General features: G+C 43.3%; 2 protein-coding genes across 7 annotated transcripts; one reads left to right on the top strand and one right to left on the bottom strand.

Annotated features, from left to right (window-relative positions):
* The first annotated feature begins 727 nt into the window (after nucleotides 1–727).
* On the top strand, nucleotides 728–2,116 carry cunh14orf119 (chromosome unknown C14orf119 homolog). The gene is made up of 2 exons (XM_076020627.1): nucleotides 728–1,505; nucleotides 1,616–2,116. The coding sequence occupies exons 1-2, from the start codon at nucleotides 1,086–1,088 to the stop codon at nucleotides 1,787–1,789; spliced, it is 594 nt and encodes a 197-aa protein (XP_075876742.1). The 5' UTR covers nucleotides 728–1,085; the 3' UTR covers nucleotides 1,790–2,116.
* Nucleotides 2,117–2,960: 844 nt separating this feature from the next.
* On the bottom strand, nucleotides 2,961–13,668 carry LOC142884743 (uncharacterized). 6 transcript variants are annotated; one of them, XM_076020598.1, is made up of 49 exons: nucleotides 13,548–13,668; nucleotides 13,403–13,452; nucleotides 13,227–13,251; nucleotides 12,787–12,876; nucleotides 12,626–12,694; nucleotides 12,435–12,530; nucleotides 11,943–12,029; nucleotides 11,770–11,865; nucleotides 11,586–11,651; nucleotides 11,393–11,482; nucleotides 11,221–11,307; nucleotides 11,048–11,137; nucleotides 10,893–10,982; nucleotides 10,703–10,783; nucleotides 10,506–10,568; nucleotides 10,354–10,416; nucleotides 10,201–10,269; nucleotides 10,029–10,112; nucleotides 9,828–9,914; nucleotides 9,398–9,481; nucleotides 9,076–9,138; nucleotides 8,883–8,972; nucleotides 8,705–8,794; nucleotides 8,526–8,615; nucleotides 8,381–8,443; nucleotides 8,231–8,293; nucleotides 8,078–8,104; nucleotides 7,917–7,985; nucleotides 7,707–7,790; nucleotides 7,544–7,630; nucleotides 7,371–7,448; nucleotides 7,169–7,258; nucleotides 6,979–7,068; nucleotides 6,838–6,900; nucleotides 6,677–6,739; nucleotides 6,308–6,376; nucleotides 6,139–6,222; nucleotides 5,261–5,347; nucleotides 5,084–5,167; nucleotides 4,941–5,009; nucleotides 4,749–4,838; nucleotides 4,519–4,608; nucleotides 4,344–4,433; nucleotides 4,180–4,269; nucleotides 4,024–4,104; nucleotides 3,862–3,924; nucleotides 3,483–3,536; nucleotides 3,239–3,385; nucleotides 2,961–3,128 (listed from the first exon to the last, which is right to left on the bottom strand). In XM_076020598.1, exons 1-49 carry the CDS (start codon nucleotides 13,624–13,626, stop codon nucleotides 3,058–3,060), a joined length of 3,825 nt encoding a protein of 1,274 aa, XP_075876713.1. In that variant the 5' UTR covers nucleotides 13,627–13,668; the 3' UTR covers nucleotides 2,961–3,057. The 6 variants fall into 6 exon arrangements, 5 of the variants coding, with proteins under 5 accessions (XP_075876713.1, XP_075876714.1, XP_075876716.1 ...); XM_076020599.1 differs by lacking the exons at nucleotides 7,169–7,258; nucleotides 7,371–7,448; XM_076020600.1 differs by lacking the exons at nucleotides 2,961–3,128; nucleotides 3,239–3,385 and having other exon boundaries at nucleotides 3,483–3,579.
* Nucleotides 13,669–14,564: the final 896 nt, after the last annotated feature.

Genomic DNA, 14,564 nt, shown 5'->3' with positions numbered 1-14,564 from the left:
ATTAGCCGGAGGAGCTAACTGGGCTAACAGGACAACATCAGCCAGGCACACACACGCGCGCGCACACACATACACACACGCACACTTTGATATTAGTCACCAAGTTTATTGAACTTTCAGCTTCATTGTTGTGGACTTATTTTGGTGAGGCAAAACACCACCAAGACAGAGTGTTCTGCAAAATGCATGCAATGCTAATTAAACACTGCACTGGAGCCGCGACAACTATACGCCGCGCCACAGTAACGATACTCGGCTTGACGGCCCTCGGGAAAGCGTCAGCCTGTCTGGTCGTCCACATTAGTTCGCAGCAGCCGCGGCTAGCTTTTCCGCAATGGAACTCACCCCTTTGAGTCTTTTAATGAGCGTGTTCTTTTGGCCGCTTTTCGACAGCCCCCTCTCTTCAAGAGCGGCTTTTAAATCCGCTACTCGAAGGGACTGGAGCGGTCTCCCGTCCAGGGTAACGTCTTCGAGATCCGCCATTTTCCGTTCCTCTACTCAGTTCCCTTCGAAAGCGGTGAGCGACGCCTTCTTCCACTCCGCGTCATCAACGACGACTTCCCCTCGCTCGAAACGTTTCAAGACGGTTCATTTTTTCAGTCGAAACGTTTCAAGACGGTTCATTTTTTCAGACTAAAAGGGCGCAACAAAATTCCCTTTAGATCACCGAGGATATTCAAACTGGTGTATTTCGTGTTAAAATTGTTTTTTTTCTTTTCTTTTACCGCTTTTTAAATTGGCATATACTGTATGCGCAAAACTTGCGCAAGCTTGATCGTGACCATAACCAGGCTAGTCATCCTCCCTCACTTCCTGTGTATGTTTTAGAGGGATTTGCTGGATGATGCTGCAGAAACGTCGCCCGACTTGCCAACAGCATTGCGGCGAATTAATATGAAAATGGATAGTGACATACACTTGTTTTAAAAGCTCAGTTTTTTGTGTAGACGTGGTGTTCTGCCTACGTCAAGCGGCGGGAAGCGAGCTAAGCTGAACGCAAACGTCACCCTCAACTAGCATCGCCTCAGCAGATGAGTAGGTGGCTCTTCTGAGTCTGGTAGAACTTTTCTCTTTAATTTCAAATAATGGCGTGGTTCAATCATGTCCGCCTGGACTCCGACCAGAAGCAACAGCTGGCCGCTGATAGCCACAGTTTCACTGCCTCAGACGTCCTGTGTAGCAGCCTCAGCTCCGGCTTCAGAGCACCAACAGGGGGACCGCTAAGCGCCGGGTGCTCCGCTCCCGGTCCAGGGGACTTTCCACCGGCTCCCAGAGGTTTAAGCAGCCCCCCCAGCTTGGAGAATCTCACCTGCTCGTCTTCTAGTACAGCGCAGATGAGAGACCCAGAGCCCATCTCCTATGTGAGCCTCCAGGAGCAGCGGTGCGTCCTGAGCTGGTTCCAGGGCTGGAGCCTCGCACAGAAGGAGCGCTTCTTGCAGGACCTCCTCGGGAAAGCAGTGCCGGGGAAAGTGTGCACCCTTCTGGATTCACTGAGCACTCTCCAGGTGCCTCCTCGCGCAATTTCACCTGCTCACCTTCAGTCACGCACGTCTAGTGTTGTTTGTCACTCGAAATTCTAAGTTGTCTTTTTATTTTCTTTTTTTGTCTGGCTCAGGTTAAGGACAAGCTACCGAACATCTTCGAGTGCCAGCTGCGTCTGTGGACCCAGTGGTTTGAGTCCTGGTGTGAGGAGGAGAGGAATCACTTCCTGCACATGCTGGAGGAACGGGACCCAGGCTTTGTAGCTCACTTTTACAGGAGTGTAGCGGGCACAGCCAGAAGAGACTGAAGTAGTGTTCGTGGTGTGATTCAAAGGCAAATGTTAAGAACACTGCCTCTGGGGAACAAGTGTCCTGTTTGTGAAACAGTGAGGGATTTGTTCATGTAATTTTAACAAGTCTTCTGTTTCCCATTTTTGTGCAAGGCTGATTTATACATACCATCAGCATTTAGATGTATGTTTATTTGTGCATTTTGTTTACACCGCAGACCTTTTTTTCTTTTACATAGGACATGGACTCTAAATGAACCTTTGGAACAAAAAAAACAAAACTGAAACGGCCTATTTTTTGAACTGATTCCTAGTATTAAATTATCTGGAACTATTGTCATATTGACTTGATGTAAAACACACAAATAAGCAGTTTTGTTCATTCTTTTACTGGATCAAGACTGAGTAATTTCTTCATGCACGATCAGAATTCTGCGGTCCAGAATTCATCTAGAACATCATGCCTGCTTTAACACAGAGGACAAAGGGTAATTTTCCCTGTTCTTTTATGTTAACCAGTCCAAGGATCCGGGCGTGATGAGCATGATGGGAGTGGGGTTTTCAACATTCTCAGCACAGAAACTGACAAACGGATAGATCATGCCTGTGAAAGGTTCAGCATTTGTGAAGGTGTAGATGTGGACTCTGGCATTGGCATCATAAAAAGAGATTTGACCCTTTCTGTAGTTGAGTAAAATGCCTAGTGTCATAGGTCGCGTCTGAAGTGATAATAGAACACGTTGCCTGTCTATGGCAGAGTACTGGCCCTGTCTGTTCAGAATTATAGTCCAGAAGCCTGTGCCTGGAGAGACTCGATTTTGTCCCTTCCGCTGAGCAGATTCACTGACCATTCCCAAGTGGTAGCAAGGCTTGTCACCAACGAAAACCTCCCAGTAGCGGCAACCCGACGAGTAACCATCCTTTCCCAGCACGGCCAGAAGAACATCAAAGCGACCCGGATTGTTGGCAACAGCCTGTGGTATCCTTCTGAGGGTCACCTCTGTGTTCCGTGCAGAAATAGCCAGCCTTGCATTTGCAGTGTTGGGATCAAAGAGTATTTTGTCTTGAAAAGAGAAAAAAACAGTACAAGTTAAACTGAGTTTATATCATTAATTGAAACGGTAAAAAAACAACAAAAAAACAAACAAAGGTCTTAGCAGAGGCAAGAGAAAATGTTTTTCTGACTCACTGGCTTGGGGGGCGTCCTCGTCCACTTTCACTTTCTTCTGGAGATCTGGGAGGAAAGAAAAACCACTCATTACACTTCAGAGTGTGCCAACGCATGTTCACAGCTCAGACTTAGCAGAACAGTTACCTTGAACAAATTCTTCCAGCTTCTCCGTCTCCTGTTGCAGCCCTGGCACGGAGATAGCGTCATTAATTGAATGTCGTCGGCATTTGCAAAAACCGAAATGGTTGCATACCACAGAGGTGAATGTGAGGGAACTTCTCCAGTGTGGAACATACTCTGGTGTGCGTTCTGGAGCGTTTCATAATCCCTGGACTTTTCCTCCAGTTCCTCAGTCAGCTGTCTCATCCTGACGTCAATCTCCTGCAGCTGCGCCATCAGGCGGTCGGCATCGTTGTTGCACTGTTGCAGTTGTCCATTAACTTCTGTCGGACGAAACGTTCAGCGCACAGACTTGCGTCAGGGGCTTTTGGGACCGTTGCACCAATTCTAGGGCACCATGGTGTGGAGTGTGGAGCTCACCTTCACAGTTGCCGCTCTCAGGTGTGGAGCACAGTGTCAGCTCTCGCCTCAGGTCTGACAGGGGTTCAAAATGACATGGATGACTTACACGAGTGTTCTTGAGTAGAGGATGAGAAGATCCAATATGTAGATATATTAGATTAACACAGGGATCAGAAACCAGCTGAGAGGGGTTTATATGCAAGAATCCCTCTTTTAAAAACACTTCCAGGATTTCTGTCATTACTTGGAAGTTGCCAAGCAACCTGTGGGAGTGACAGGGAGTTTCTGATCTCCTGACGTCCAAAAAACATGCTAAAGATCTCTTTCGTTAACCATCTTTCTCATCTCCATTCACTTAGTGTCGTGTTTATGGTGGGTGCGTGAGCTCAGTTCAGACCTGCGTTCATATTTTCAAGCCTCCTGTTCTCTCTCTGCTGTGTCGCTATGGTTTGTTCCAGAGCTGGAGAGAAGAATGAGAGACATACTGCTTTTTTAGTATTTATCCTTTTTGTTATCAAATGAAGAAATGAGTGACATGGGACGCAAGTTGCTGACAAACCCCAGATTTTTTGACTCTCAGCGTTGTTTCCTTCTTCCCGGGCCGTCTTCAGTTTCTTCCTCAGATCAGTGATCTCCTTGACTGGCAGAGAAACAACAGCAACATTACTCTCCCATCTTGGGGGATAAAAAAGTGAAACAATAAAAACCCTCTTACTCAAGTTAAAATTCTTCTCGTCCACTTCCTGAAGTTGAATCTGACTATCTTGCAGTTGTGTCTTTGACAGACCCAGCCTCAACTCCAGATCTGAAAAAAGATGTGGGACAAAGTGATTTAGGATCTGTGTCTGTTTCCACCTTAGGACGCTCTCACTTCATCACCTCTGGTGTTGTTGGCATTGGCCTCTTGGAGGAAAGATATCTCGTCCTCCAGTGGTTTGATTTGCTGGTGAAGTGCCATTATCTGAGCGGCTGAGAGCAAAACCAATCTGCCATAAGTTTTAGTTGGACCCAACATGATGACTATGCCTCTCCGCCGAGCAAGCAGAAACCTTACACAAGTTGGTGATCCTAGTGTCACTGGAGTCCAGCAGCAGCATCTTCTCTTTAATCTGACCTCTGATGTCCACCAGTTCATTCTCCAGACCTTCCCAAACACACAACTATTGCCTTACTGTTTTCCATTCTCTGTATCATTTAGGAGTTGTTGTTTTTTTTTTTGACTTAAAAAAAAAAGAAAAAAAAAGTTATTTTCCACACATTGGACTTGCATTGACAGCTTCTCACCTTCGATTTTCTCCAGTTTGGCCCATGTCTGACTCTGCTCCTGCTTCCTTAGTCTCACTATTTCATCCTGATGAGCCATAATTTTAAACACTGACAAAAAAAAAGAAATAAAAAAGTTGGCATTAAATTAATCTCCTGTGTCCAGCAACATTGGAGTCCTCTCATCTCACCACCTTGATAGCTGTGACTCACCCAGTTTGGTGTTTTCATTACTTTCGTCCTGAATTCCGGCCACCAGGCTCTTCAGGTGTTCCTGCAGAGCTGATGGCGCCACACATTTGACTCAGTGATTTTCAGTTTACTCAACATGACGTTGCAAATTAGCTGTCACACACCTGAAATGTTGCCGTAATCTTTTTCACTTTGAGCCACGCTCGCCTGCTTATTGATCTCCAGTTGTACTGAAACAATCCTCAGAACTGGGGTGGAAGTTGGAGAAGTTGGAGATGAAGATTCCGAATAAACTCCCAAACTTGTATTTGTGATTTCAGATTGCCGAAGCTTCTACTCACATGTCCCAGCCTGAGAGCTTCTCGCCTTCAGCTCCTCCGTCCTGTTGGCCAGCTCAGCATTCTTTATCTTGATGATTCCCTCAAGATCTGTAAAAAAAAAAAAAAAAAATTAAACAACAAAAATAATATTTTGTACATGGATATTTTTTTCGGCTAACTAACAGTTAATATATATGTTATGTTGAAATGTGCCCTGCGATGAACTGGCGACTTGTCCAGGGTGTCCCCTGCCTTCGCCCTAAGACAGCTGGGATAGGCTCCAGCAGACCCCCGTGACCCTGAGCTCGGGACTAAGCGGGTATGGAAAATGGATGGATGGATGTTGAAATGTTTTTTGTAATACTCTTTGGAGGAGGATAAAGGGTCAGCCACGGGCTCCCTCTTCTGGAGAAATGTGGTGTATCATTCGCAGTCTTATTAAAAACCGAATGTTTACCTATTTTTACAGCTTTCCTTTTCATCATGGACTTAAGATGAGAAGCTACACGAAATTAACTATGTAAATGTCCCTCTACATTACTAGAAAACAGCATTTGTAGCCCTTTGCTTGCTACCCCTTGCATCAGCATGTTTGGAAAGGGGCCAAAACTAGAAGGTCTGATGGAGAAAGCAGCATCAGACTTAGTTTAAAATAAACCTTTTAATGTTTCACACCAATCGCTTGGTCTTTTAGAGCTTCCTCAGCAAGCATGAAATATTCCTGGGGTCATAAAAAGTGAACAAAGTAGAAGGGTTAAGTTAGGGCCACTGGACTTGTTCTTCTGACCTTGTAGATGTTTTGCTTCTCATCCGAAAGGCTACAACCCATAAAGAAGTCTTTCTACATTAAAATGACCTGGATGACTGAGAACTTGTACAGACATGAAAAGTGAACATACCTTTTATGGTGGCTTCAGAAGTAGAGTCCTCGACTTGCCTGTTGAGCTCCTCAACTTGCAGGCTCAAAGTGGAAACTTGGACAGCTGAAAGTAAGGACATTTTCATTATCGGTCAATACTTTTGTTGCTTTTTTGAGTCAGTTGCTAGTGACAGAGGACCATCACCCACCGAGCGTGGTTACACTGTCAGATTTGGATTGCAGCTCCTTCATTTTGTCATCCAGGTTCGTCTGTATACCTGGATGGACAAGACAAAACTACAAAATGAAACTATCTGAAATGTCTTACTTTCTAATTTTTGTATTTTCATGATTTTTTTTTTTCAAATAGCTTTTTTCAGGGGTATGCATGATCAGAATATGATCACTGACACACACACACACACACACACACACACACACAAAAAAAAAATCCTGAAGAGGAAGGCAAATGGCAGGACATTTTTGACAAAATGTTACATCAGAAAACTCTTAATATCTGTAATTCTGTCAAATGAAATTATTAAAAAAAAAAAAAGTGTTGTGGAGTTTCTGATGACCTTTAAGATCCTCCTCAATGACGGAACAATGTGTCTCTATCTGGTTGAGCTGCTGCTGCAGGGCTAGGACAGGAAGAAAAGAACAGCAACACAGGTTTAACCCTTGAGAACATGTTCTGGTTTTCAGGGCAGAGGCCTCGGTAAGCGTGCAGGTAACTGACACTTAATCTGAGCCTGATCCTGTAGCTGCTGCAACACTGTTGTCCTGAGTTGTTCATGCAGTCCTGGAAACAGTGAGAAATGAATCAGTAGAAGAATGAATGAATCATGTCATGTCAGTCAGAGATTGAGACCAGACTCACTCCTGTTGACAGCAGCAAAATCTGATTTGGAATCCTGCCTTTCTACAGCCAGCTGTCGCAGTTGTAAATACTGATGAATGACTGGAAGGACTGCGGAGTTTAAAAAAAAAAAAAAAAAGTGTACATTTTTTGGAGGGACATTTACTACTTTATTTATGTAACATAGATGCTATCTCTCCTTTTCACTTACTGGTTGGAAGATGAGTATGACTTTTCTGATTAAGCTCATTCACAGCTGTCTGCAGCTGCCTTTGCTTGTTTTCAAATTCAATGGTGAGCCCTAAGACACACAATTTCTTTCAAACACAATTTGGGACAAAAGGATAATTCCATGTAATCTTTCCTTTTTTAGCTGTTAAATTTGAGAACTTGAAATTGCTTGAGTCACTTACGTCCATCTTTTGACGGCTGGACAGAAACCTGCCTCTGCAGCTCTTCCAGCTGACTCTCAAGGCTTGAAATATTTGTCACTTAAGAAAAGTATCTTGGTTAGTTGAAAGGGGCCTGAGAAACCGTGCAGGATGAGAAGGGAACACAGGCATGAACAGACATCGGTGAAACCTACCCAGCTGCAGGGTTATGACCAAATCACTTGCTCTGTTTTGGCCAGAGTGCAGCAGTTTTTTCTTTGCTTCTAATTGTTTCTGTAGCTCTGTCAGGAGGCCAAAAGTGTTTAATGGTGATAACAAGGAAAAAGGCAGATAGACTTTTTGTGGTAGCACTACTACCTGAGATCCTGTCCTGGTCTGCTGTTCCGGAGATCATTTGTGTCAGGTCAACTATCTCATCCTGCAGGGTTAAATCTGTCAACCCTTTAAACAGAAAAGAAGCCAGTGGAGTGAACACCTTTCAGGGTAGAGATCTCGTGTTAAATCCAGACTGCAGCGACACACCCTGAGGCTGTTCTGGAAATGCTGCTGCCTCTGGACTTCACTTACTGGATGCTGCTTTGCCATTTCTCGTGCGGCTTAATTGTGCAAGTGCTCGCTCGAATTCTGCCCTGACGTCTGAGGAAACAAACATAGAGATTAACTTATATTCAACTGGCTAAAATGCAAATAAAAGAAGATAGAAAAAATAAATCTTATTTCTGACTCACCTTGGTATTGCGCCTCAGCATCAGTGCCTGGGAAATCAAGAATTGTGTAATTCTTTTGAATAATAATCTTAAAAAATGTGTGAACAAAAAATGTCATATATTTATATAATTTTATACTTTATATATGAAACATAGATCACTAAAGAAGCTCACCTCCAACCTCAGTCCGACTAGTGTTGCACTTGCTCTCCTTCTCCTCAAGCAGATTCTGAAGAGCTGATTCCAAAAGTCAAATCACTCGCCTGTCTTTCCTCCACAACAAACCAACCAAAGCAGTGTCACAAAAAGGAGTTCCCAGCTCACCCGTGATCCGAGCTTGATCCTGCGCAAGCTCCCTTTCTTTGGCCTTCAACTGCATCCTGAGCTCTGGAAAAGGTGACAGCGTCAACAGGCGAGCATACACAGTGTCAAGAGAGCAGTTATGAGACAGAAAACAGCAGATCTTCACCTGCGACAACAGAAGATGGTGTCCTGTGACCAGTCTGTTGTTCCTGTTGCAGGTTTCTGAGTTGGTTGTGCAGATTGGTAACGGTAAGAACTGTGAGAGATAGTGTGATAATGTGTAACACACATTTCAGACTAATTTGTTACAGTGAGTGGCGTCAGCTTGTGTGCATTGGAATTTACCATTCTGGGCATTAGTTGGATTCCTCGCCTTCAACTCCTCAATAAACGTCTGGAGCTCTCTTTTTTTCAACATAAGAATATTTCTAAGGACTGACACAAATCAAAATATTGCATCACGATAAACACAACTTGCACAACCTGTTGAAAAAAAGTATGAAGTCTATATTAGTAAACATACCGTTCTGCTGAGTGGGTTGCAACATGCTCAAGTCTGATAGCTGTTGCTGCAAACCCTCAATCTGACTATGCAGGTTTAATAATCTCAGGACTGGAGCGCATGGACACAGAGAAGATATCAAGCAAATTTTGTTTGAGTGAAATATATTATTGGCATTATTGCATCCATAGTGTTTCGTCACTGTCAAACTGACTTGTTTGTGTGTTTCCACCAGAACCTATCTCACTGAGAATGCTGTTCACCCTGTTCTGCAGCTCTGGAAAGAGTAGAAAAGAAAAAAATATGAATTTATTCATCTGTCCAAAGATGCAAAGCAAAAAAAAAAATCCTGAGCATTTGATTTATAGTATAAATAGCACTTATGAAAAAGACAAACTGGAATCCATGAGGACATAAAATTAGTTATAAAAGCTGAAAATGAAATAAAAAGCCTAAAACCATATAAGTGATTCAACTCAACACACCTGAAGTCAATAAGCTCTTTTATGAATGTGGGTTTTTAAACAAATACAAACCTTTGCCCTGCTTGACATTGGTCTCATTGCTGCCTTTATCATGAAGGTTCCAGATTTTACGCTGCAGCTCGATGACTCTTAAAACTGAAAGTAGTCCATGTGCAAAGATTGGTTAACAAATGCAACTTATGCATTAAATCCTTTTTGAACATTTGATCAGTCAGCAACATGGTAACAGCTCGTACACACTGCTTACGGGATCACTGTTCGGCACTGATCCAGAGTTGTCCAATTTCTGGAATTTCTTTTGGAATTTAACCCCTTTGTGATGTCACAAAGGACACAAATGCCTCTACCAGGTTACAGCACCTGCGACCAGGTGTTTGCAAAGTCTTCTGAAACCTGAGGGTGTTTTTTTGATGATATTTTGTGCTCAGTTAATCCACTGGAAGATACTGAAAAATGATGAGCGCGCATCAAACACACTCACTTGGTTTGTGGTATGTAGCAGATCGCTCTAGCTCTTCAGTCTTTGAATTTAATTCATTTTTCTTTGCCTCCAACAAGTTCAGCAGCTCTGCATGCAGACAGAGAGGAGCAGTGAGCAGCAGATTGATATATTACAGCACTAGACGAAACACTGCATTTGAAAAAACAAAAAACAAAATCTGCGACAACTAAATTTCATCACCTGAGAGCCTCTTTGGGTTGTCAGTGAGGATGATAAGCTCTTGCAGGGCCTTCAGCTCATTTTGCAGTTTTATCAGAGTCAGAACTAAAGCAGACAAACACCACTGCATGTTCAATATTCATACAAACAATCTCAGACGAATGGGAGGAATTGTGCTGTGAGGGTGGCAGACCGAGTGCAACTTCATTGTCCCCGGTTGTGTTCAGCCTGGCAATCTCTTGTTCAAAGTCAGTCTTCGCCTCTGGTAAGAGAAAAAACATGAACCACATCCTCACAGCACGACACGAGCCAAAGAACGGTTTCCTGGAGAGTGCTCATGACTTACGGATGAGATTTTCTTCAGCCTCGGGGCCTGTTACAACTCTGAATCTCAGTTTCCTCTTGAACTCTGTAATTTACGTAGAGACAGCCAAGACTTGGAAAACCATCATCTAGATGAGTCATCCAGCTCTGTCCATCAGAAGGCAGCAAACTTACCGTTTATTTCAGTCTGGGCTTTGGCGTACTCCTGCTCTTTGGCTTGAAGAAGATTCTGAAGAGCTGGTGTCAATTAAAAAAACAACATCAAAAAAAACAAAAAAAACAAAAAACAAGATAAAGAATCAGAGATCTTCTCAAAGCATGTTGTTTTGGGTGATCGATTGCAACAGACAAAAGAGAGGAGGAGGACTAACTGTTGGCTTGACTCGTCACATGGTCCTGCTCACTGACGTCCAGCTCTCTCACCTCCTTCATGATGTTGATGATCTTTATCACTGGTTGAAGTAAAAGAGGCTTTCAGGGTGTTTTGGTTTGTGCTTTTACATGTGCTGTTTGTTTTGGCATATATTATTTCAAAACTGTGCATAATTGTCTTGCACTCACGCAGCTGCGCCTGGCCGTACTCTTCTTCCTCAAGCTGTCCCTGCAGGTTCTGTTGCAGTTTTTTCAGCTCCTCTAATGTACTTCTAAGCTCTGAAAATGGAGGGTGCGGTTAAAAACAGGGGGTGGGGGCTGACATGACATTTTTGACTTTTCACCTCTGAGTCGGGTATCAATGTCAGTTTTGGTCCCGGACATTAACTCTCTGAGACGTTGAACCTCCATCTGCAGGTCCATAATCTCCATTGCTGAGGAAAAAACAGAGGAGGTCAAACCACGGGCGAAACCAAACAGGGGGCAACATCTGCATTCTGCTGAGTTGCATGCTCACTGAGTTCTTTGTTGTTTTCGTCGCGGCTCAGCTGTAATATCTTCTTTTTCAGGAGCTCAGCCAATTGCATCCATTGCCTCTGATAAGCTGATGAGAACATCAAAATTAAACCACAGTGACATAAAAGGCATCACATAAGTCACACAAGAAGTTGAGGTCGGAAGTGGCTCACTGTTTTTTTTAGCTCTGGACTCCTCGATGTGGACTTCAATGAGCCGCTGTGTCATGGCTATCTTAGACTGCACGGATACCAGCTGTAGCACTGGAAGCAGTGTGTGTTCAACAATATGTGAGTGTTAAGTTTCCCCAACATTTCACTTTTATACATACAGAGAAAATCACTGATGGATAGAAAGATTACTAACTGATGGAAGTCATGTCTCGATGGACCCGCAGCTGAATGAGCAGCTCGTCCAACTGGGCTTGCTGAGCTGAGGAGACCACAGTCATTTTTTGATGAGTGAGGAATATGTTGCTCATTGTCTTATAGTTCACACTGTGCCTCTATTGTTGACAAGTCAGTCACTCAGTGATGTGGGGCCTTATTACCCCAAATGCTCTTGTCAAGTTGCGGACTGTTGTCTCCACGCTGTTTCTGCTGTTCCAAATCCCAGATCTGATTCTGTAGCAAGATGACCTGAAGAACTGGACACACACCATAGGAGATTTTTTTCTTTTTGCCCACAGCTCCCCCCTGTGAATAGGAACAACCAGGCTCTTACTGAGTGATGAGTTCTGCAGAGTGCCATCAATTTCTAGCAACGCTCGATTCAACTTGACACGCTGTTTTTCCAGCTCTCCCTCCAGTGCTGCAAGTATAGTCAAGTCAACATACAAAATGCATACGTTTGTGTGGAAACAATTCAAATTTCTGAACACAAAATCATCGCAGGAATTACAAAGTATCAAGAAACTGGATTTACAATATTAAAAAATAATACATGTAAAACTAATGATTTTTTTAAACCCCAATATGGTAAAATACAGAAATTATGCAGATTCCCAAAACTAATACACCTCCTACTTGCAAAGAGCATGAACTCTGCATGGATGTTCCGAGATAGAAACCAGAAAATGAAAAATAGCATAAGACATTAAATACATATTTTTGGCAAACTATGCCTGTCTTTTACAGCAGTATTGTATATTACGATATGCGCAAATGTCTGCCAATATGATATGCCCCGCCTCAATGACAGTAAAACATCCCATACCTGTAACATCGATGGCGACATTGGTAGAATTAGCAGCATGATTCAGCTTCTTTTGTAATGTGTTCACTTCTCTGGTGAGTCCGATGGCCTTTAGAACTGGACAAAAACACCCACATTTGACCAACAAGCGTCACACAGAATGTGACAAGGCAAAAGGAGTGGCATAGGGATCCTTGTTTAGGTGGACTCACCATTAGAAGCGTCACTGTCAAGCATGTTCAGGAGCTGAGACATCTTGCCTTGTAACTGGGTATGATAGGCTGTGGAGGGGATTCAAGACATGACTCAACATGTTTTGTTTTTTTGCAGAGTGTCATCAGCATAGAGAGTGATGGCGCGCTTGGATGCTTACAGCCAGTGATAGCTGAAGCCGCCGCACTGCATGTAGCAAGCTGCGCTCTCAGCTGGCTGACCTCTCTCCTCAATCCCAGGGCGTTATTATCTGTTAGAGATGTTGAGTTGTAACAACAGGGCCAGAGTCCAAGAACCCTACTGAACCACGCCACACAGTCCGAGATGGCTGAGAACTTACCACGCTGCTGGTTTTGAGAGGCTGCCTCCCGGAGCTGTTTGGCCATCAGTATTAACTGCTCCTGCATGACTGAGAAGGCAGTGTTGTTAACCCAGCATGGAAAAATAAAAATGTGTGTCAGTGCTGTATGGTGTGGATTTTTAGTTTTCTCTCTTTGGAGGAGCAGCAGCAGCCACCGCAGTGCTAAACAAATGCAATTGACCAATCACTGCGAACAGTGCACCTGTTATTATTTGTTGGTAGTAGAAAAATTGACTCACCAGTACATGTTTCACCTGCATTTATCTGAGGGCAGAAAACCAAAATTCATAAATTGTTTGAAACATTTGGGTCCACATTCTGGGTTCAGAAAAAATCTTGTCAACATACGAACAGCAGTCGTGAAAGAAAGTGTCTATTAACAATATTAATAATTTTCTATTAATGCCCAACTCACTGTTTGATCCACAAGGGAAATGTTGACGTTTGGTGGCGCAACCTGATGGACTGAGAACAGACTAATCAAGATTGACTGTTTTTGTAAAGCATCGTGACTTTAATCCATTGAATGTAAACCATGTAAATGAATTACGGTCCCTTACCCTGTAATCTGTGGTCAGAGGATTTGAAGCAGCAGGCGAAGAGGAGGGCAACCCAAATTAAGTCCCAAGACGAAGCCATTGCTCCGCTTGTCTTGTGCTGCACAAGCACTGTTGGTGTCTTCTAAATAGCCAATGATTTGGAATCCAGCCATGGATCAATTTGCGGGGGCAGAGTTGGTACCGGGAAAGGGAGGACCAAACAAATAATAACTAAGCACATAACTGGATGCTAAATAAACATTTAAGTAACCTTCATTCATTCATTTTCCATACCTGTTTCTTCCTGAGCTCAATGTCACGGGGGTCTGCTGGAGCCTCTCCCAGCTGGGGTGAGGGCGAAGGCAGGGTGACACCCTGGACAAGTCGCCAGTTCATCGCAGGGCCATTTAAGTAACATTTACATTTAAATGTAAAATGTTTTATTTAAATTAATAAATGTCCAGGATGTAAATAGATGGATAAAAACTTCAGGATTGAGAAAACATTCCTTCTCTGGAGATCTGGCGTGTGATCAGGTTAGATCAGCTCTCGCTACACAAAGTCACTATTTAACCTTGGACCTGGCACTCTTCATTCTGTGTAATGTTGAGTCAGCCTCTCATCTGTTTGATTTTATTTGTTTTCTTTTTTATGTTTGCACAATGTTTGTTCCAGCAAGAATGATATGATGAGCTGACTGTGCAAACAATTTCTCAATATTGGACCTTGTTGTGATGAAATACCAGAATCAGGAGCAGACAGAAAATAAATATGTTAACTTCAAGAAAATGTCAATTCCTGCCAATACAGATATATTACCTCAGTTCAAATGTCTTTGTTTTTTCCCCCCTTATGATAGTCGATATGATCAGGGACTCAACTCACACGGTCAGCAGTCTGAGGGACAGGACAGTGGGGTAAAATGAGAGTTTCTGCCACCAGACTCATGAACAATACAATACACGATTCAAGTGCTGAGGTTATTATTGTCGGCCCAAGGGAGCTTAGAGACAAAATTTGCAATGGTCACATTAGCTT

Source organism: Nelusetta ayraudi, unplaced genomic scaffold (genome assembly GCF_046127955.1).
Source record: "Nelusetta ayraudi isolate G7.1 ecotype Tasmania unplaced genomic scaffold, CSIRO-AGI_Nayr_v1 ptg000011l, whole genome shotgun sequence".
Lineage (NCBI taxonomy): Eukaryota > Metazoa > Chordata > Actinopteri > Tetraodontiformes > Monacanthidae > Nelusetta > Nelusetta ayraudi.
This window is presented reverse-complemented; position numbering and strand designations above follow the sequence as displayed.